General features: G+C 40.3%; 1 protein-coding gene across 2 annotated transcripts in view; it reads left to right on the top strand.

Moving 5' to 3' along the window:
• The window catches only part of cacna2d2a (calcium channel, voltage-dependent, alpha 2/delta subunit 2a), a 340749-nt gene that overhangs the window by 151809 nt on the left and 165951 nt on the right, over positions 1-22989 (top strand). For both annotated transcript variants that reach the window (XM_017708409.2, XM_017708410.2), the window contains exon 4: positions 6285-6344. In XM_017708409.2, the coding sequence (XP_017563898.1) occupies positions 6285-6344 (60 nt within the window). The remainder of the gene's footprint in view (positions 1-6284; positions 6345-22989) is intronic.

Genomic DNA, 22989 nt, shown 5'->3' with positions numbered 1-22989 from the left:
AGAGTAGGATTGGACAGCCATGTTCTAACAACACCTTTCACTAATTTGTGTCAGTATTGGTTTCTTGGGTGCTACACATCCTTTCAGATCTATAGTGCTGAGCTGTCTTCTCACAGTGGAAGGATGGACAGAAACACACACCTGTGGAATTTCTCAGATCTAAAGCAAGAATGGATCCTGTTCTTTTCTCTTTCAGACATGCTTTGGTGGTCTGCCAGGTCTTGTGAGGCTCTTTTTTTCCCTTTAATGTATTCCTTTACGTATAAATTATTTTAGATTTGATCTCCTGAGGAATATCTCGCGAAGAATGAATAACTTGTACTTACTCACCATTTTGACTGGAAGCTGAATAAACATAGAGTGGTCTCTGACTTTTGCACAATACTGTAAATAATCAACTATTAGAATAATTAAGCTAAATGTCTTTATTATTAAACTATATGCAATAATGCATTCTATAAATAAGTCTATCCTATAAATAAGGCTTACTTGACAAGAATCAATAGTCTAATGATCTCTAAATGTCAGCAGAAAAAATACATTACTCCTAATAGTTCTGGCTTTAAATGAGTTTGACCCCACATTAACCTCTCCCAGCAGTTGTTTAGTTACTCTGGAATCTCTGCTCTTTTTCGACGACAAGAATTTCATCCACACAAGTCCAGCATGTAGCGCTAATCAGAAGCGTCTAGAAGTTTATATCTCAACTCAGTGCAAGCCTAAATATAGATTCAGATGGCTAAAAAAGTTTTGCAGTGATTGTGCCAAGACGTGTTCAGCATCCCTGCTTAGATTGGCGGCGGTCAAATCTGACTTTTCCGCACTTCTGATGTTTTTTTCTGAAGCATCGGCATCACGTCCAAAAATAGCACCTGAGCGCATCATTTCAGTTCTAATTGCGATGATTGCTCATGCAGCAATTTCAGCAACTGATCGTTGCCAATTGTGTGTCTAGAACAATCAATTCTGCACCATACAGTTTAGTTCAGTGGTCACACCTCTACTTTCCTGCACTGTTTAGTTCCAACTTGCGATTAGCCTGCTGCCCCTCACTTCCCTAATGTACCTCCAGCCAATCAAGGACTTCCGAAGGACATAATTGTGGCTGAAACTAGGTGGATCACCAGGACCAGGACTGGTGACCACTGGTTTAGTGGCTATTGTTCGCCACCTGATTCATCTCATCACAATTATTGAGTCTTTTGCAAACTAAACGGAGTAGGAGTTGGGTGAAGCTCAAAGCTGTATAATGCAGGGCTCTCCTGAGCTGCCGTTGAAAATGATGCTCTAGTAAACAAGAGATTTATCAGGCCAACATGAAAAACAAAGAGGTACTGCTGCCTGTGTATGTATTAGAGTTATGGTTGCCCGAAAGTCAAATATCTTATGATCTGTTCTATCAAAAGCATTTCCACAATAAAGTATGGTACGTTTGGCACGTTCTTGTATCACATTGACCACATTTATCACAAAAATGATATCCTAACGAGAGAAATCATCTTAAATCTAGTTTAAATATCTAATGTTTCTCATTTTTAGAAGGTTGCAAGAATTGTATCCAATAAAACTTATTTCTTGAAGTTTTTTACTTGTTTAAAATCATTTTATTAAGCAAATTTATTTCACTGTAGTGGTAGATAGTTTGGCTTGTTTCAAGCCCATTTTCTTAAAATAAGCAAAATTATCTGCCAATACAATAATAATAAAATTACTCAAAACACATAAATCAATACAGAAAGTAAAAATATAGAAAATGAGTATAGAAATTAGTTAAAAAAACCATAAAATCAGCTTACAGCAATCTCAACATGAAGAATGTTAGATATATTAACTAGATTTAAGATCATTACATTTTCCAAGACACCATTTTTTGCAGCGCAGTGAAATTTCACAGCAGAACATTAGATATAGATCTTTTATCAAGGAACAGAAGTTGCAGAGGGTTTTGATGGAACAGATTTTGGCTGGATGTTGCAAGCCTTTTAGCGTTAACATAAAGGGAAGTTTTCCAAGTAGACAACAAAGCACTTCTGTAAGTTAGTCAGGATGAGAGCGTTTGCCAGATGCCATAAAAAGTATGTGTAAAAGTCTGAAGGGAAGTTAGTAATGTAATGATCCCCCTTTGGTCCTGCTTTCTTAATGCAGTCAGCTGCTGCATCATCATTGCTTGTGGGAATCTAGGAATGAAGAATGAAGCAGTCTAGTGCGAACCAGTTTAAAAGCATTCTAGGGTAAATTTAGTACATTACTATATATAGTGTTTGTACTTTCAGAACAGTGTTAGACCTTTTATCATGAAGTTGAAGTTTCAGAGGTTTGGAGGAGATTTTGGATGCAGGTCTGTTAGTATTAAGGGTATGTTTTACAAGTAGATGACAAACCACTTCTGTAAGTTTCCAGGTATGAGAACATCTGCCAAATGCCATAAATGTGAAATGTAAAAATGTTTAAAATGGTGTTATTGATGTATTGAAGGTACTGCTTCAGAGTCTATGGTCCTGTCTCAGGCTTTTTTACCTGTGGAAAAGTAAAAAGAGTCTAGTGCTAGAGTAGCAGTAGCCACTTTAGAAGCATTCCTGCAGTCAACTTCTGGTAAGTTTGGCACATTATTTTGTAATACTTTTAAAATTCAGAGCATCCAATAGAGACTATGTACTGTGAAAGCAGAGAAGCTTTTGAGAGAACAGATTTTGGCAAATATTGCAGGTCTGTTAGCGCTAATATAAGAATATGTTTTACAGGTAGAAAACAAAGCACTTCTGTTAATTGCTCATGTCGAGTGTCTGCCCTGTGCCATAATTATGAAAGTCTAAAAAGGAGTTAATAATATAGTGTTGATCCAAATCAGGGGTCGCAACCCAAGTGTTAAGAAGAGCCATTTTGTCCTTTCGACAAAAATCAAACCACCTTATGAGCCACAATGTTATATCTGTTCTACCATCTTGGCTGTAAATATGTCTCAGTATGTGCTGATGTGCTAGTATAGGATAAAAATATAATGTTAATGAAAACTCAGACTTACTTTAATCTGCTTGAAGCTTTAGCACAAAGCTGCTTTTCTCACATCTCCAGCAGGAAACAAAAATAGAACAGTTTCTCGTAAAATGTCTCTCAATGTTCGACTTTTTACGAGGCTGAAGTCAAGTTCTCATTCTCCAGCTTCTTGTTCAAATCTTTCTGTTCCACCTTCAAGGGTGCCTGAGGTACCAGAATGTAACTGCTGCACCCTTGAAGGTGGAACAGGAAAATTTGATCAAGAAGCTGGCGAATAAGAAACTGACTTCAGCTTCATGACGTTTTAGTGTTTGACAGTTTCTCCTTGCAGATGAAACATATTAGGAAATCAGCTGGAGTGATTATAAATGCAAATGAGTCACCAAAATATCGATGTCCGTCTTAAATCTTTCTCTTTGACTTTTCGTTAGCGACTTGCTTGGCAGGATTGTTTTCTGCATTTCAGGGTTAAAGGGTGATATAGCAGTTATAGGCTACATTAACACCAGCATTTACGACCATTTATTGTTAAAACTGTGTTAGAACGATCAGCAGAGCTTTATTTTACTGCTGAGGAGGAGTGTTTTATTTTTACCTACAAATCTAATTCTGCTGTGGAGCCACAGCAGCGCAGTAAAAGGGCTGCATGCATGGTGCCAACCACTGATCCAGAAGATTATTCCTACACTTTATGGTCCTTCTTTCTTTACGCCGTCGGCTGTATCATCTTGTGCGGAATCAGGAAAGAATGTTTCCCGCTAACCACTTTAAAAGCATTTCTGTGGTCAACTTATGATAAATGTGCATGTTATTTTGCAGTTTGTCAGAGCAGAGCTTCTGATACGTATCCTGACATGAAAGTTTGAGAACGTAGGAACCAGATTTTAATTGAAGCAGCATCAAACTAATTCAGCCATATTGTTCTCATGGGCTGGTCAAATCAGCATCTCTGTCTTCAGACTGTGTTACAGCATCTCCAAAATGCCAAAAACGAGATCGATGCCCTTGGGATGTTGGGAACAATATTGCGCAAGGCAGCACATTTTTTTAATACAGTTTGAATTGGCCCACAGGAGCAGGATGTCGTTTGAAATGCACATTACTCCTAATGGCGTAGCCATTAAAATGTAGCTGCCCTTAAATTAGCCCCGCTCGCCTGAACACTCGCTTGGCAGCTATTTCGGTAACATTCCGAAATATATTTGCGCATAAACAGACATGCTGGACGCTGTTCAAGTCACAGACAAAAACTCAGCATATAACTCTGATCATATATCTCTGAGCGTAATTAGCGTCTTGTTCTTGGAGTGTAAGTGTCAGTCGCATGGCGCTCTTTGATTAGTGAGCAAAACGCAAGGAGGGGAGAACAGGTGGCTGTTGGAGCGCTGCCTGGGAGCGTGCTACCGTGTGGGAGTTAGCGCCATGGTCCCTTGCAGGTAGGTGACAAGGGGGCAGGTGTGAGTGGGTGAGTCTGGACACGGCCCAGGAACTCCTCACGGCGAGAATTATGAAGAGGACACTAAAGAGAGAGAAAGAAAGAGAGAGAGAGAGAGAGAGAGAGAGAAAAGGGAGCCACCTGTTCTGAACTCCTCCTGGTGGTCCACACAGCTGAGCCCCTTGCTTTCTTCAAAAAAGACCCAAAGATCCCTTTAGTGCACACTTACATGATCACTAACTGTACATTTAACCAAATAAGGAAACGGCTCTTGTGATCACTTTATTAGACTTTATTATGTACTTCTGCTTTCCGGCCACTTTATGCTGCCTATCTACCTTATAGCTGTGCTATATGTGGTCATATGCAAAAGTTTGGGCACTGCTATTGAAATGACATGGTTTTTTTTTTCTAAGTGAAAATACAGTGGTGCTTGAAAGTTTGTGAACCCTTTAGAATGGTCTATATTTTTGCATAAATTTGGCCTAAAACTTCAGATTTTCAGAGTTTTAATAGTAAATAAAGGGAACTAAGTTAAACAAATGAGACAAATGTTTTCGGCTTTTTAAAATATTGGTCGTTTATTTGTGCGCGTTGGCTTGGTGGAATTTTAGCCCTCCATATAAAACAGCTTCAACTCTGTTATGGTGATGGGTTTCCTCCCATGAACTGCTTGCTTCAGTTCCTTCCACAGTATTTCTATAGGTGAAAGGTCAGTACTTTGACTTGGCCATTCCAAAACAGTAACTTTATTCCTCTTTTACCGTTCTTTGATAGAACGGCCTGTGCTTAGGGTGGTCTTGTTGCATGACCCACTTTCTCTTGAGTTTCAGCTCACAGGACAGATGTCCAGACATTTTCATTTAGAACTTGCTGGTATAATTGAGAGCTCATTATTCCATCAATTATGGCAAGCTGTCCTGGCACAAATGCAGCAAAGCAGGCCCAAAGCATGATACTACCGCCACCATGTTTCAGAGATAGGATAAGGTTTTCATGCGGGAATGCATAATAATAATAATAATAATAATCTGCATAGTATTGTACTGAATTTGACCAACTGGGGGAATAAAGCAAACGTAACGTGCGTCTAGTGTTTGTCACACATAGGGTGTACTTTTATTAAGCACTCAGGTATAGGCTTGCTTGCCCAACTGTATTTCGACCTATCTTTTAAAAAAAAATTCAAATAAGTGGGAGGGGGGGGTGGTTCATTTTGTGCTTTTGTTTTCAGTGTACTTTGTGGTTATTTGGCATGATTAAACCTGGTGAAGTGACTATATATTAGAGAAGTGCATTTTGGTCATTTCAGCAGCTGTCTCAAGCTTGAATCGTTGTTTTCAACATTGATGATTACCCTTTACAGTTTTGCCCACTATATTTGTTGCATAACCAAAAAGGTTCTTCTTTCAGCTATAAAGCATTTCAATTCGCCGCTTTTCCCCTGACCTGAGACCTTATACACAAGTGACAGTTTGTTGACATTATGGAATTCAATTTGAACCATTTAAACGGAAACCCCACTACAGTCTTGGAAAACCTTGTGTGTTCATAGTAACCTAGAACATACCTGCAGTAGTGCAGTCATTGTAAACAATGTAATTGACATAAATTGGGTTAGCTGTTTATGTTTAGAGTTAGGTTCCTTGTGTCTTCCTGATAGACCACCAGAAACCCTGTGCACACAGACATCCCATAAGGCTCGGACTAAAGAAGCTTTAGCTTCTACACGCGTACCTCTTGATTTGTTGTTACCAAACTGACTTTTGATGAATGACAAACAGATGATGTCATTTTAGATGGATCTTATAGGTCACCCTCTCTTACCCTTTGAACCACCTTTTATGTCCTACAGAGGCTTGCCAGAGAGGCAGAGCAGATACAGACAGAGCACCCATGGCAGGACGGCATCAAGGTAAGCTTGCTTATATCCACTGGTTTCTAATTCTGTCTTGCAGCCCTTTAGACTGATGCAGCAGAGATTAATTAAAATGACTCACAATTATAAACTGTCAGCTCAATGTATTGATTGTGAAATGATTCAGATGCCATACTGTATCACTGATTAGTGATGTGTGCTGTCAGGAGAAATTATGGATTTTTAGCATTGTTTCAAATGGATATTAAACCCCTGGTAGCATCACTCTGTTCAAAGCCCAGTGTATTGATCTATCCAAGCTCCGCCCACTAATTACTTACGAGGTTAGACAAACTTTACAGAACAGCAGCAAAAACTCCCTTCAGTGAAAACTTGCAGCAACAAAGCAGTCAAAATGCGTATTGCAGATATTTCTTGTGAAAGGTCACACTAGCCACGTTTACATGCAGCCTAATAATTTGTTAATAACCCAACTAATATCTCTATCGGAATAGAATATGTCCATGCAAACACCTCAGTCAGAATAGACTAGTCTGATTGAGGCCATTTGGAATACAGCTTTTATCCGCCTGAACGAGGAGGGTAATCCTGTAAAATAATCCATTTACAAGAGGAATAATAACCATGTTAACCCCTGTATCTGATTACATTCCCTATCATAAAATGTAAGTATGTTCTACGCAAGTTTCTAACGTTCAACGTGGCAGAGCAGAAACTGGTCTGCAGAGGAGACAAGGTTTACGCTCTGAGCTTTAAAAGACGGCGATGGGGCGGGCATCCAGCTTATGTGTCTCAGAACGCGGCGTCTTCCTCTCGGCCTTCTTTAATAAGTACATTTGAAGTACCACGCTGACTCGTCCCACGCTGACTCGTCCCACGCTGACTGGACTTACACGATGCTCGTTGTCATGGTAACATCTACACTAAATGATACTCATTTACTTACGTAGATTGCATGTAAACACATTTGAGAAGAGTGAGCATTTAAGCACCTCGGTCTTAATCTATAATCGGAACGTATTCAATCAGGTTGAAAGAAATCTTTGCATGTAAACAATGGATTTTATTTTCATCACTTAATGGCGCTAAAGTTGGCGTGCTGGCAAATGCTATCCAGTTTCAACTACCTGGTCCAGCTCAGTAGCATAGCATTTAACACCAGAACCTCATCATTATTTAACAACTCCAGACAAACGTGGCGCCAGTGTGATGTGAATAATTGAGCAATGTTTGGTAAAATGTAAAGTTGTGCCCTGCAGTTTCTCAGCAAATTGATTCGGATTTTTGCCAACAGTTGGCAACAGCTCTTATGAAAGAACACATTTGTGGATGGATCACTGGATCAGTTTTATAGCGAATGTGGACAATTATGTCTATAGAACATTTCAATAGTTACATCTGAAGCCATTTGTTCACTGGCTTAGTGAAAACACAGCATATCATTTTCTAGGTTTGAAACTAAACTGCAGCATATCAGCAAAGACACATCTATATAACATATATATCTTGTTTCTACACTCATTGTCCATTTTATCAGCTCTACTTATTATATAGGTGCACTTTGTAATTCTACAGTTACAGACTATAGTCCATCTGCTGGTGGTGGTGTTGTTATTGTGTGTTGTGCTGGTATGAGTGGATGAGTGGAACTTCAGTGTTGCTGGATTTTTTAAACACTATGTACACTCACTGTCCACTCTATTAGACACTCCTACCTTGTTAGTCCACCTTGTAGATATAAAGTCAGAGACGACAGCTCATCTGCTGCTGCACAGGTTGTGTTGGTCATCCTCTAGTCCTTCATCAGTGGTCAGAGGACGCTGCCCACAGGACGCTGTTGGCTGGATATTTTTGGTTGGTGGACTATTGTCAGTCCAGCAGCGACACTGAGGTGTTTAAAAATTCTAGCAGCACTGCTGTGTCTGATCCACTCAGACCAGCACAACATAAACTAACACACCGCCACGATGTCAGTGCTAGTGCAGTGCTGAGAATGATCCACCACCCAAATAGCACCTGCTCTGTGAGGGTCCATGGGGGTCCTGACCACTGAAGAACAGGGTGAAAGGAGGTTAATAGAGTATGCAGAGTAACAGATGGACTACAGTCTGTAACTGTAGAACTACAAAGTGCAGCTATACAGTAAGTGGAGCTGATAAAATGGCCATAAGTGTAGAAACAAGGAGGTGGTCATGATGTTATGCCTGATCAGTGTACGCTCACTGGCCACTTTACTAGAAACCCCAGTTAAGCTGGCAGTATGCTTCCAGGCAAAAAGACGTCACAGCTGTGAATAGGTGTACAGTGCACTGTGCACTGTTCTGTGCTCTGACACCTCACCCAAGTTGAAATGTAGGAGTTTAGGGTTTGGGACACACTCACAAAAATACCCTATAAATGACTTTGTACATATTTTGCTTATTACAGTCTCAGTTAATGTCTTGGGTTTAAATAGAACAGAACATAATTTGTTGTATATATCTGACGTCTGAATACTTCATTGATTTATTTTTGAGGTTTAGGTTTTGCTTTTTTTAGTTTTTTATTTATTTATTTATTTACTGTGGTCCCACAGTTTGAGCTAATTTGGTTCCATGTTCCACATGGCGCATTACTAATGAGGGGATGGGGATCTGTTTCAGTCACAGCCATGCTGTCATTTGATGGTGACTACACCAATACGCAGGCTAATGTGTTGCATGAGTCAGTTAGAAACAACACATACTGAAATGATCTCAACTCCAGCCAATGTAAACAGCTACAACCTGCAGATCTATACAAAGACACCCACACCATGAAAATGAGGAGAGATAAATGCAGCACGCATAGTCTCACACACACACACACACACAAACACACTCCGCCGCATGGTGTCGGCTGTCTCCAGGGAGACAGAGCTTGCTGTCATGCTACACTTCCTACAAATGGAATTTTAACCCCGTGGCTCCCGCGGGATGTTTGAGAAAAGACTCTAAAACTAATAATTATGAGACCTCCTCACCAAGAGAGCCCATCACTGTTCATGCCTGCTTAGCCACTGCACTCAAAGCGTGGCGGGGGGTGTGTGTGGAGGGAGAAGAGAGCTGCCTATCACCCCACACACAGGCAGCTTTGGGTGGGTTGCCACAGACCCCAAACACCTCTACCCTAGAGCGCTGCAGCGAGTATAAGCCTAATGTCTGAAGCTGTATTTACAAGAGCATTTTGGTATTTGGTAAAAAATATCGATATGTGTTGCTGGTTTCTTGTATGTGTGTTTGTGTTTTGTCATTTTTCTACATTTTTAAAATATTTTAGGAAAATCAAGTCCAGTCAAAGTTTATGTACATTGTGCTTTTCACAACTGGCGCACAAAACAGCTTTCTGATACTCACAGTGTGCTTAGAAAAGCATATTTTCACATAATATACCATAATCATGATAAAATATAATCATAAAATCCAATTAAACAGGATTGATTATACTCTCTTTGTATTGAAAATTACATTTAAGCTAGTCTAACATCATACACTATATGGCCAAATGTATGTGGACATCCCCCCTAATTATTGAGCTCAGGTGTTTCAGCCACGTCCATTGCTACATGTGTATGAAGTCATATGCATAGCCCTGCAGTCTTCACTGACAAACATTGGCTGGCCAGTGTGGCACTGTTTTATGTCTTTAATTACACAGAAATTCCCCATTAAACTCAAACTCAAAGCAGAAAAATCGCTGCTGTTTTAAATACATGTAAAATGAGCTACTGTATAAGGAACATGCACACAAACACTGACACACTAAACGTGTCCCTTTGTCCTTCTCTCAGTGGGTAGAGGCTAATACCCTGTCTGGTGTCACACAGGTGAAACACCTGTCCTCTGTCTCTCACTTGCTGCTTTTCTCCTTCTCTTCCTCCTCCTCCTCGCCCAGTGCCAACACTTTAGCCCTTAAATGCACGGCTGTTTCACTAAGCATATATATGGTAATCAATGTGGTTATATATATAAATATACGTGGTTATCAAATCAGCACTCACAGCTAACACAAAGTGATCTACATACTGCCATGATAGGGTAAAGCTCTCAGAACATTTTATTGACAATAATAAAGTAATAAAATCAAATACATATTTTATTATTTGTTCAATAGGATTGTTACTACAGATTACATTAGTAATGAAGTGATCTACAGGTTATTTTAATGATTGCTCAGGTAATCAGAGTTTTTAACAAGTCTAACAATAAAAATGAAATTATCTTATAAACTAAGCCTTTAAAAGATTTTGATTTTTGAAGAATATGAACTACTTGTATGAAAATCTTGTATAATATACATCTTATACACTAAGATTCAAGCACTTGTTATGTTAATAATTTGTCTAATTTTATATACAATAATGTCGTACACAGTGTGGATTTTAGTATATTTAACTAGATTGCATAATATATTTTTTCAACTTATAAATTTACAAATATGATCGATCCTGTATATTCATTTTATTAACTTGATGTTTTACAGTTTTACATGTTTTATATATATTTCCAAAAGTATTTACTCACGCATGCAAATCATTGAAATTAGCTGTTCCAATCACTTCTGTGGCCACAGGTGTATGAAACCGAGCCCCTAGGCCTGCAGACTGCTTCTACAGACATTAGTGAAAGAATGGGTCGCTCTCAGGAGCTCAGTGAATTCCAGCGTGGTACCGAGATCGGACGCCACCTGTGTAATAAGTCCAGTCGTGAAATTTCCTCACTACTAAATATTCCACAGTCAACTGTCAGTGGTATTATAACAAAGTGGAAGCGACTGGGAACGACAGCAACTCAGCCATGAAGTGGTCGGCCACGTAAAATGACAGAGAGGGTTCAGCGGATGCTGAGGCACATAGTGCGCAGAGGTCACCGACATTCTGCAGAGTCAATCACTACAGACCTGCAAACTTCATGTGGCCTCCAGAATAGCTCAAGAACAGCGTAGAGAGCTTCATGGAATGGGTTTCCATGGTCGAGCAGCTGCATCCAAGCCTTACATCACCAAGCGCAATGCAAAGCATTGAATGCAGTGGTGTAAAGTGCCGCCACTGGACTCTAGAGCAGTGGAGATGTGTTCTCTGGTGTGATGAGTCACGCTTTTCTGTCTGGCAATCCAATGGATGAGTCTGGGTTTGCCGGTTACCAAGTTTAAAAGTGTAAAATTTGGTGGAGGGGGGATTATGGTGTTGGCTTTTTTTTCTAGGAGTTGAGCTCAGCCTGTTAGTTCCAGTGAAAGGAACTCTTAATAATTCAGCACCAAGAGATTTTGGACAATTTCATGCTCCCAACTTTGTGGGAACAGTTTGGGGACGGCCCGTTACTGTTCCAACATGACTGCGCACCATTGCACAAAGCAGGTCCATAAAGACATAGATGAGCGAGTTTGGTGTGGAAGAACTTGACTGGCCTGCACAGAGTCCTGACCTCAACCCGATAGAACACCTTTGGGATGAGTTAGAGTGGAGACTGTGAGCCAGGCCTTCTCATCCAACACCAGTGTCTGACCTCACAAACATGCTTCTGGAAGACCGGTCAAAAATTCCTATAAACACGCTCCTAAACCTTGTGGAAAACCTTCGCAGAAGACTTGAAGCTGTTATAGCTGCAAAGGGTGGGCCGACATCATAATAAACCCTATGGATTAAGAATGGGATGTCAGTCAAGTTTATATGCATGTGAAGGCAGACAAGCGAATACTTTTGGCTATATAGTGTATATAAAATATATGAAATTAAATTAATATAAAATAGAAATTTAGATATAAATTCATGCTGTTTGCTAACTAGGTACTGTTTTACATTCTTGTCCTCTTCAGCAGGAACACCTGCATCCTCATCTTCAGTTTTTCTCCCCTCTCTCTCTCTCTCTCTCTCTCTCTCTCTCTCTCTCCTCTTCAGTTTTTCTCCCCTCTCTCTCTCTCTTTCCCTCTCTCTCCTCGTTCTCCTCATTCTCCTCCGTTATCAGGCCTTATTTCTAATCAGCCATGAAAACAGTTTGAAAATGTCATATTGTTGCAAACACTGCAAATGAATCCTAATGGTAGCGCGGGCATTAATAATGTATTGCGGGCTGATTTCATTTGCCTTTATAATTAGCCCAGGTAATGAAGCACTGTAGGGGCCTGTGCCCAAACCGCTCCGGCACCTTCACACAACTCAGATAGAGAAATGCACCACGTCCTTTAGCGAGGACAGCTCTGTGTGGATGGTCTCTTTCTCTCTCTCTCTCTCTCTCTCTCTCTGTCTCTCTCTGTCGCTCTCTCTCTCTCTCTGTCTGTTTGGCGTATTTTTCACCGTGTATCTTTTTTGGGCTGAAGACTGCTGACTGACACTGTAATTAGATTAGGCCTCCATGCTCTTTGGGCACATTAGGGGCAGAACAGAGAGCATCTTAAAGCAATGGGAGGAGGAAAGAGAAGAGGGAGAGAGGGGGAGAGGATAGAAAGAAAGAGTGCGACTAGAGAGATGCCTGACTGAGAGTATGCAGAAACAGAGAGACGGAGGGAAAGAGAGAGAGTACATATGGAGTTTTGAATTGAATGGAGTATAAGTGAGATAGACGAGAGAGCAAGATAGGGACCTGATAGAGGGACTAGACAGAGTCTAGAGAGAGAAGGAGGGAGAAAGAAGCATAGAGAGAGAGCGAGATAGAGATACAAAGAAAGAGTATAGGAAGTGAGAGAAGCGAAAAAAATGAGAGAGACTTGATAGAGAGAGAGAGACTGCAATGAGAGGAGAAGGGAGAGAGACAGAAAGAGTTAATGAGAGGGAAACTACAGACCGAGATGAAGGGAGAGAGACAGAAAGAGACCTACTTAAGAAATAAACAGGCAGAAGACAAGAGTATGACTAGCGCTGTCACTATAAATTGCATTAGTAATGCAGTTTTCTGGTCGTTTGAGCAACTAGAGTTTTTTGGACGAACAAAATTGATGGTGTTCTCATTAGAAATATCAGATTTGCTCTGATATTTTTTTGGTGATGATTGGCCAGTTTGGATCAGTTTCTGGCAGAAATGTGTTGGGTTTGGTTCAAGTTCAGACTCAAAGCTTGAAGTGATTTGGGTTGGGTCTGGTTCGGAAAAAATTCTTTGGGGCTTAGGTTGGACTTAAAACTTGATGCTGAGTCAGGTTGGGCATGGACAGAGAGTCCTTTTTCAGGCCCAATTAAAGCTTGAGATGGCCCTAATAAAAATGCAGAACACTAAGAAACTGTGTATGTGTGTGTCTGTTCTTACCTTGTGGTCCATCTGCTCACCAGGCTTACTCAGGTGACCTGACCGGCACAGTCCGAGAATTCGGTGGCAGCTGTTGCTGTAGCAACTCACAAAGTGGCTCAGTCATTAACTCCATATGAGTCATCATTATTTTGCCTATTATACTCCTCTTAGGTCCAAACACGGTACCGACCACCACCTCATATACTTAACCCTTGTGTGGTGTTGGGGTCTTTGGGGCCCATTTTCATTGTTTACCAAAAGCCAAAATGATGCGATTTATTATTATTTCAGCCTCAGATTCTTGGCCTTTGCTCATTTTCTGTGAAGAACATATAAAATAACACATTTTCAGTGACTCCACACTGTTCACCCCCCACACATCTATATTACACATGTGGTATTGGGTGAACCTGTGGGGAATAAAAGTGTGGAGGTGTTGTGTCCTTCACTCTGTTCACCTCCTACATGGTCTGCTGTTAGCGTGTGTGGGTGTGGGTGTGGGTGTGGCTGTGGACAACATGGACAGGCTGCTGACTGGCTACAGCTGTTAAAGGAGAACCCTACGCTGGCCACTCGTGATATTTTAAACATCTGATATTTTACATAAACTGTTGTGGCTGTATTGGTTAAAAACTAATAATGTGGTGGGTCCACCAGACCACTGAGTAACAAACACATCAACACCACACAAGGGTTAACCCTCGACACAGGCCAAACTACTGGAACAGGACAGAATGTCCAAAGGGGTGTGGTTGTAGACAGTGGTCATGTTTTGAAAGGAAATTCAAGCAGAACAGTGGATTAAAAGTGGATTTGAAGTTATAAAATCCAGGATGGTGTTTGAAATAAATTTGGTGACCGCTCAGTGGACAGCAAAATATGTTCTGTTTCACTCCTGCTCGTCTGTATTTACAGAGGTGTAAAACTAATCTTTTCTACTATTTATTCACAACATTTAACTGCTGTTGAGAATTCATCCAAAAGAGTGAAAACTCAGTAGGTCTGAGGCCAAAAAACAGCCCCCAATCGCAAATAAATTCTTCAGTATTATGGACCAAAAACTTTTTCACTTTTAAAGCTTTAATTTCTTGTCAGTTTCTGTGCTTTGTTAATCATACACAGAAATACACACATATTCAGTAGTATTGTATGCTGAAGAAATCATGTCACAAGCATATACAGTTGCAAATGTTTGGACACCCCTGGACAATTACATATTTTGTTGATTTTCTAAATGAAAATAAGTGAAAACATCGCCTACAGAGAACACGTGTAAATTTGGCAATTAGTCATTTACTTTTAGTTTAATAAAATATTGAAATATTATGTGAATTCTTGTCAAAAAAAGATGTGTGTGTATATATGTATATACACACACACACACACACACACACACACATATACTCTTTCAATGTCCTATTTGTCTGATTGCTTGAACTAGACACCTATCATCTTTTCTTTTGTGGTGTAACTGCTGTCCTATAGATTGTTTTTGAGCTGTCCACATTATGTTACAGTGCATGCTGGGAGTTGTATTGCAACCACATTGTGAAACCAGCTAATACATAGCAAATTAAAAGACTGTGCCATGGGCCTGGTGTGACCCATGGGCCTCATGTTTGCTGTAGAGTATGTATTGACTTCACTTAGAACACCAACAAAAATGGATGATGTGTTGAAGCAGAGAATGTGCGTTTCAAACTGTTTGGAAACCTCTGCCTCAGTGACAAGAGTTCCAAAAGAATCAAAATGTTTGAAATGTTCTCCCTCATCTCTGTCATCACTAGTTCACAGCGTCAACTTTTTATATTATGTTTACTAGCCCAAAAAATGTCACCTTGCTGGCTCTGTAGGCCTCCTAATGTGACTTAGTTAAGAGAATCACAACATCATCAACTCTAATTTACTTCTGTATTATTAACTCCAGCCATCTTTTGCTGGTTAACATTAGCGATCATAAAGAACATCCACAGATTGTGCTGTATATATGTGAATAAAATGAAAATATCAATAACAGACCTCGAAACTAGATAGGGGCTAGTTTTATGAGGGTTTTTGGCTTGTTGTTTGGCCAAGATGGTGAAATCCCTTATATCAAGCCCCAGTCATAGTGCTTTACACACTATGTTGGCTAGATGCTGTTTTGCTTCATAGACTATCAGTGAGCCTAAAAACTCATAATCCTATTAGTTCTGTAGTTCCGTAAGCACGCATTTATCTAGTGTAGCTATATTAACATCTCTTAACAGCTTGATTTCCATCTTCAGAAGCCTTGTAAAAGCCACGAAGCCAGCCCTAACATTCGCCCTTTTAGCTGTACCTGAGATTTGCTATGATTCCAGATCCTCTGAACCTGTTTGATTTGGCCTGTTATGAATTTCTTCAGCATCTCTTAAGTCCAGCCATTGTAACGAATGTGCCGGTCAGCCATTATGGCTGCTACAGTGGGCTGTTGTGGCGAGGGCCATGTGTGGTCGCAGTAATCTCAGCAGCAGAAGTGGAGCCGAGGCCCTTTTAAATCCATCGGAACGCAATAGTGTGTGAAATGGATATTAAAGTGGTTTATTGCGTCTTATTTCTCAAGGTCGTTTGGGCCTGTCGCTCCGTCAGATTTGCTTTGTGACCTGTTTTTCTGCTGATTAACATGGGAGTCTTGCTTTTTGTCTGTTACAGAACTACAAAAGAAAGCTGTAAAAGGCTGCAGCCCCCTTAACCCATGAGATAATACTCTACTGTTTGCCTGAGTGTCTGAGTGACTGTTTGAAGTGTCATAATGATCATTTCCTCATCTTGACATTATGTATGTGTTAAGTATGAAGGTGGTAAAGGGTTTCTGCATTATTAAATTATTAAGGTGTAAACAAAGTCAGAGTGGCTCCATTTTAGAAAAACTTTGAGTCAGAATTGTTCACTGTGGCAGTGAACCAGATTACCCTTGCCTAATGTATTTGTCTTACATATTTAATTTTTATTTAGTATTTTATTGCTTTAGTACTTAGTGTGTGTACATATATACACACACACACACACACACACACACACACACACACACACACACACCCACACACACCACACGTGTATGTATGTATATGCTACCCTGCTGTAAAGTGATTATCTGTGCCTCACCACAAGCATTTCAATGCACAAATGTCCTGGCATGTTGTGCAAATGACAAATAAACTTGAAATTTGAAACTGTAGCCACACAAAGAACAAAACAGTGAAAAGCTGCTCAGCATCAGCAACATAACAGCAAGTGAACAAGCAAACCACATTGTAATTTTCTTTATCAATTAAAAGTTTTTCATACTGAGGGTGCATAAGATTCAAGTTACACCACTAATGGAAACACAGATTAATTGGCTCATTTTTTGTGAGCTTTCAGTTTTTTACTAAAATTTCATTCAACAGCTGGATGGAAACCTACCTAGTGACCTGAAAGACTCTGCAAAAGTAGCTAAGGAGCTTTGTGGGCCCAGACTGTGGACTTGCCAAGTCACTCACATGCCTTTGAGGACCGAGGCTGCATTTCACCTACTGAAGACAAAGCTCCCAACACAGGCAGGAGCTGAAAGTGCCTGCTTTACAGGCCTGACAGAACATCAGCAAGGAAGGTCTCCGGTGTTTGGTGGTGACTCTAGATGGCGATAGATTTGCAGTGAAGTACTGAACATGACTCTGCTTAAAGTTGTCCTATTACTTATGGCCCCCAGAAAGGGATAGGTTGTGTACAGAAAGGGTTGGGTTTCTTGCACAGTTCACAAAGTATAGATATTAATACCCTCCCGTTGCCCCTTCATGTTAGCTCCACTTATGTGAGCGTGCACATATACTTGTAGCTGTCAGCGGGAGGGCCAAGTGCTTTACTTGTGCACGTCAACCTGTTTGATTAGATGTGTTAGAAGAGGAGAGGGATGTGGAGGCAAGGAGTGAAGGAGAACAGAGAGAGAGAGAGAGAGAGAGAGAGAGAGAGAGAGAGAGAGAGAGAGAGAGAAAGACGTGCACTTTCCATCCCTATGTGGCAGCTGCTGTATGTTTGAAATGCATTAGTGCTAATAGCTGTGCCATTAAGGGAGAGAAGAGAGGCACTCTACAGATGGGTTGAGAGAGAGAGGGAGAGAGAGACAGGGAGAGAGAGGGGGGGGGGGGGCACGATGAGAGAAGGAACCATCTTCCAGGCCATTTACTGTAATCATCATTCTGTAATCAATCAAGCCTTTCATCATAAGACAAGCGCGTGTGCTTATGTGTATGTGTTCATGTAGTCGGCCACATTATTTCCAAACAATTCTCTTGCCTTTGCTTCGAAATGCATGCAGTACATGCGCTTCTTTTTCTTTTCTTATTGTGTGCTTACATACAGGGCGATGCAAATGTGGTGTCTTATTATCCTCAGCTCTCTATGTGTGCTTGTACAAAGCCTTTTGTCTTTGTCTCATCAACTTCATCGATAAATACATGAAGCACTTTTAGGATGTTTGACTACATAGGGGCGGCACGGTGGCGTGGTGGGTAGCTCTGTCACCTCACAGCAGCCTGGGTTCGATTCCCTGGCTGGTTGATCAGGATCCTTTCTGTGTGCATGTTCTCCCCATGTCTGCATGTTTCCTCCAGGTTCTCCGGTTTCCCCCCACAGTCCAAAAACATGCAGTCAGGCCAATTGGACATGGTAAATTGCCTCTAGGTGTGAGTGTATGAGTGAATGTGTCTGTCTGTCTGTCTTCCCTGCAATGGACTGTCAACCTGTCCATTGTGTATCCTGCCTTCCGCCCAATGACGCTGGGATAGGCTCCGGCACCTCCTGTGACCTAGGAGGATAAGCGGCTTAGAAGAAGAAGAAGACTACATAGGAATTGTATCAGTACACTGCATCAAATGGTATCTCGTCAAGTAAAATGATCTTAAATCTAGTCAATATATCTAATATTTCCCATTTTAAGATAGCTGTGCGCTTATTATAAGGTTATTTAGCTTGTTTCTAGACATTTTTCACTTGTTTTCAGTTATTTAAGTAAAATTATCTCACTATACTCAACATGTAATCGCAGTCAACGTGTAAAAATGTCTTATTTTATTAAAGGCTTTGATCACTGCACATCAATCTCTCATGATCAGCACTTCTCCTGAAGGCTCCACTGGGTAGTATGACAAAGCAGCTTGCTAATGAAGCAGCACTGACAGCATGTGCAAAATCAGTATTGTAGTCTTTAATTTGAGGAAGCTGGATTGGCCAATAACAACTATGTGGTGTTTTTAGCTGTTATTGTCATAAAACTGAGTAGAACATCAGAGTTTTGTGAAACTATTAGCTTTTTTTCCATTTTTACCAAATTTCCTCCCGTTTAGTCATTGCCAGTTGCGCGGCCCCAATCACTTGATGCTATCAGTCTGGAAGGGTGAAGGCAAGGACAGCTATGCTATCTTCGTCTTCTGGTCACAGATGGCTGTAGCATTACCAGGGATTAAACTCGCAGTTTCCTGGTAACAGGGCGAGCACTTGAGCAGTTGCACCAAACTGGAGACCAAAACAAAGAAAATTTCTATTCAAGGCAAAAAATAAATAAATAAATAAATAAATAGCAAAGATGGACAAAGTAGCTGTGTCCCAGTTCAGGGGCTGCGTCCTTCAGGGGCTGTATATGAAGGCCGTTTGCGTCACAGCGGCGCGACTAGGCTGTCCCTTTTCGAAGGCTCTTTCATATGCAGCCAAGAAATGTGTCCGTCTTTTCCATGACAACGAAGGATCCAACGGATGGATCTTTTGCGAGCCAACATATCCCGAGATTCATTGCATGCCGGTGAGGATTCGATAACATGGTGGCATCAGCAGAGGAGCGAACAGCAGCTGGGGAGACACTTTTAATTGGTTATAGCTAATGACGCAAAACTTACTTATTTAATGGTATATTTATTGTACTCCAGAATAGGAGAACTTCTAGGTGATGATGGGATGCTGTACTAAAATGTCTGCATTTTACTGCTTTGTTACCCTATAAAACTACTTTAACGCTAATCCAGGTGGAATCAGACAAGTCTTTCAGAGCGAGATAGACTTGAATAACTTTTTTGAAAGTTATTCAAGAAAGTTCTTTGAAGCATTTAGCGATACCCATGCGTGTTTGCATACTCCCACACCCTGTTTGTTGTGCACAGGTTTGTTTTGTTCACAGCTGCGCTTTGAAAATCTCATGCTTTGGTTATGTCAGGCGAACAGACCTTTCCCGTCAAAGTAGGTAGTTCTTGGCCAAGATAAGGGATGAAATGCACTAGACTCTCTGACAAAAAACAGAAATCTGGGCTGCTTTCTTTGCTTTTGCTTGATCTGTAGCCCATGGCCTCACTAAATACATTGGCAGAGCTGACTAGCATGTGGATGGCTACAGATCAGGCAAATTCAGGGAAAGTTTCAGCACCTCTTGTGAGAACATCCCTTATAAAAATTTGACTTTCTCATCACACATACCTCACTCTAGCGCACCGACCACCGTTGGTTGGAGGAAAGATGGCGACTATTAGCGACAGCACGGTCGCCCACAACAAGTGAACAGCCCTATGAGTAATAAAGCCTTTGTTTGAGATAATTGACTCTTCAGAGGAAAATGAGAGTGCCGTCCTCTCTCGCTGTCCCTTTTCCAAGCAGCCAGCCTCCACTGGCCGCAGAATACATTAACTACCTGAAAAAGCCATCTTGAAGGGCCACCAATCAAACGGAAAACAGGCGAGGTCTCTTTTCGGTCCGACCTCTGTCTCGCGCGTGGACGTCGAGAGCCGGGGCGGCTTTGTCCTCTCATTGTTCCTTGAATTACATGGTGTGTGAAAATCTGACGGCAGATTACGGTTTGAAAAGGGGAGCACGGTCACAGTGATATTAGTATTGGCTTTTGTTTTAAGAGGCATGGAGTGGGCCACGCTTTAGCATGGAGGTCATTTGATTCAACTGTGTTGACTGGTCAATGCGCAGCCGTTATTTTTGTACAGTGCACTCAATGTCTTGCTTTCACAAACAGTATCATTATGCTCAAAATGAGCTCCACAATAGCTTATGCATGGGCCTACATGAATGCTCCAGGGTCAGCACAACAGCTAGACATGTGTTTTTAGGTTTTCTCATTGTTTTTGAAGTGAACGGCCTCCTTTCAGTGTCATATTAGATGCTAATGATGATTATTGGTCATTAAAGATCCTCCTGGGTCCAGGGGGACTGTAGCAAAACCATAAACAGGGTGCATAGATATTAGAATAGGAGATTTCTGTTAGGAGACTTAATGCATGACCACATGAAAACTAATTTAAGAAAATCATGTTGGCCTGCTAGCTCATTTAAAAGGTTTGCTGGTGATTGCATCTTCAGGGAAGTTAATAGTTATTATTACAAAACGCTGATGACATGTGAGTGGATTTCTGAGCTGTAGGTTTGAGGCTGTGCAGAAGCAGCATGAAAACAAATAGAATCAAGAACATTGTTATTACCTAATTTCATATCTCTGTTTGTTTGTTATGCCTAAATTTAGTCCAGTATAGGGCTCTGTGGTTAATTGTATGTTTATCATTACTGTGATATGAGTTTCCATAGTGAAGACAATAAGGGCAGTGATGATGGAACAAATCAAATTCTGTTACATGCGTGCAGCACAAAGGTGGCATAATAATGTAATATTAGAACAGTGGTGCACTCCTGTGAGACAGGCTTGGATCCTGCTCTTTCATGAGTGAGTGACTTAACCACTATGCTATAAAGCCAATTACAGCAAACTCACATGCAAGCTCCACATGCAAGCTCCAAAATGACACTATCCTAAACTGTTATGCTTTAAAAACACTTTAAATATATTCATTTTACTTACTTCTCAGAGTTGTGTGTAAAATGTGTGAGGCAGTAATGCTGCTGTTATATACTGTTATTACAAACCTGTTTCATTATAATGAGCTTTTTGTGGAATTAAATATATATATATATATATTTGTTTTTGTAGGCCTGTATAGAAAAAGCTATTCAGATTTTCAGTATTTTTCTAACATCCAGTTACAGGGCACAGAAAAATAGTTGGATCTTTGCAAAGTAGTGCTTTCTTGTGAGCTCCTGAACATTTTTCTCTTTCTTTTTGTGTTTTTGGACTGTTTTGAATTTGACCATTGCCTGTGTTTCGAAGATGAATTTGGAAAGTGTTTATATCAGTAAAGCCTCTTTTTCTAATTTCATCCAAGAGTGTCTGATCAGCTCTGTAGTCTTACAATTTTACACTTTTCACAATAGTGAATGGTGCTTTTAGAAATTTACAGAATATTTTGGCTTAAAGGACATACACATCTACTGTTTCAGCTACCACCTCTTCAGCTACTAGCCTATAAATATGCTGTAAGTGTGATGTTTAATCTCACTTCTCATACACCAGAGTGTATAAAATGTGTAAAGCGGTTAAGGCTACTGTTACAACAAATCTGCCTGACCATAAGGAGCTTTTTAAGGACATAAAAGTATATTTATTTATGTCTATAGATAAGGCTGTTTAGTGAATGCTGGCTATTTATCTAATAGCCTTTGTTGCTCAGACACTATTTAATTAGAATGTTTCTTAATAATATATATTAATATATATTTTATCTTATATATATTATATATTATAATAATAATATTAGGTAATTTAAAATGTCATATAATTCAGTTAATTCATTTTAAAAGATCATTTCTCATATTGTCATGACAGAACCAAACAGGTTTATTAAACAGTCCTGGTCTGATTTGCAAATTTAAGTATCTTCTACACAGATTGCTGCCTCGTATCTCCTACATGGAAACTTTACAGGAGAAGAAAAAAAATACTTTTAATGTAAGTCAATTGAACCAGACTTTTTTCCAAGTGAATCGCTGGGTTTGCAAATCAGACGTGTGGATAAAAATGAACCCGGAATATTTATTTGAAAGGAGATGAACACGGTTAACACCAGACCAGGTCAATAACCAGAATATCAAGACAAAATACATTGTAAGCGTAGTCGAAAAAACAGGCGAGGGTCGTAAGCATTGAAAACACATACATGAAAACAACAAATCCAAAACAGGAGCGAGAATCGTAAACGGGAAAAAACAAGCGAGGTTAAACATGGAATAGCAATCAGAAAAACAAGCGGTTTGGTACGCACTGACTTCGCAAAGACAAGGTTCAAACAGACAATATATATACAGAGCAAAAGAGGTGGTGACGGTTAGTATTGAGGTGACTGTGATCTGCTGGGTGGTTTGTGATTGGCTGGAAGAGTCTCGTGACTGACAGAAGGATTCTGGGAAGTGGAGTCCTTGATGGTATGAGATTCCGAATGAGAACCAGGAAGCATGACAGTAAGTCATTCTGAGTCATTCTCATTTCTTTCGGTCTATTTATCACGAAATGTACACAGAATGTAAAGAGCAACAGGTATTTTCAAATTATGTCAAAAACTGAAAAACGT

The sequence above is a fragment of the Pygocentrus nattereri genome, chromosome 26 (genome assembly GCF_015220715.1).
Source record: "Pygocentrus nattereri isolate fPygNat1 chromosome 26, fPygNat1.pri, whole genome shotgun sequence".
In the NCBI taxonomy this organism is placed as follows: Eukaryota; Metazoa; Chordata; class Actinopteri; order Characiformes; family Serrasalmidae; genus Pygocentrus; species Pygocentrus nattereri.
This window is presented reverse-complemented; position numbering and strand designations above follow the sequence as displayed.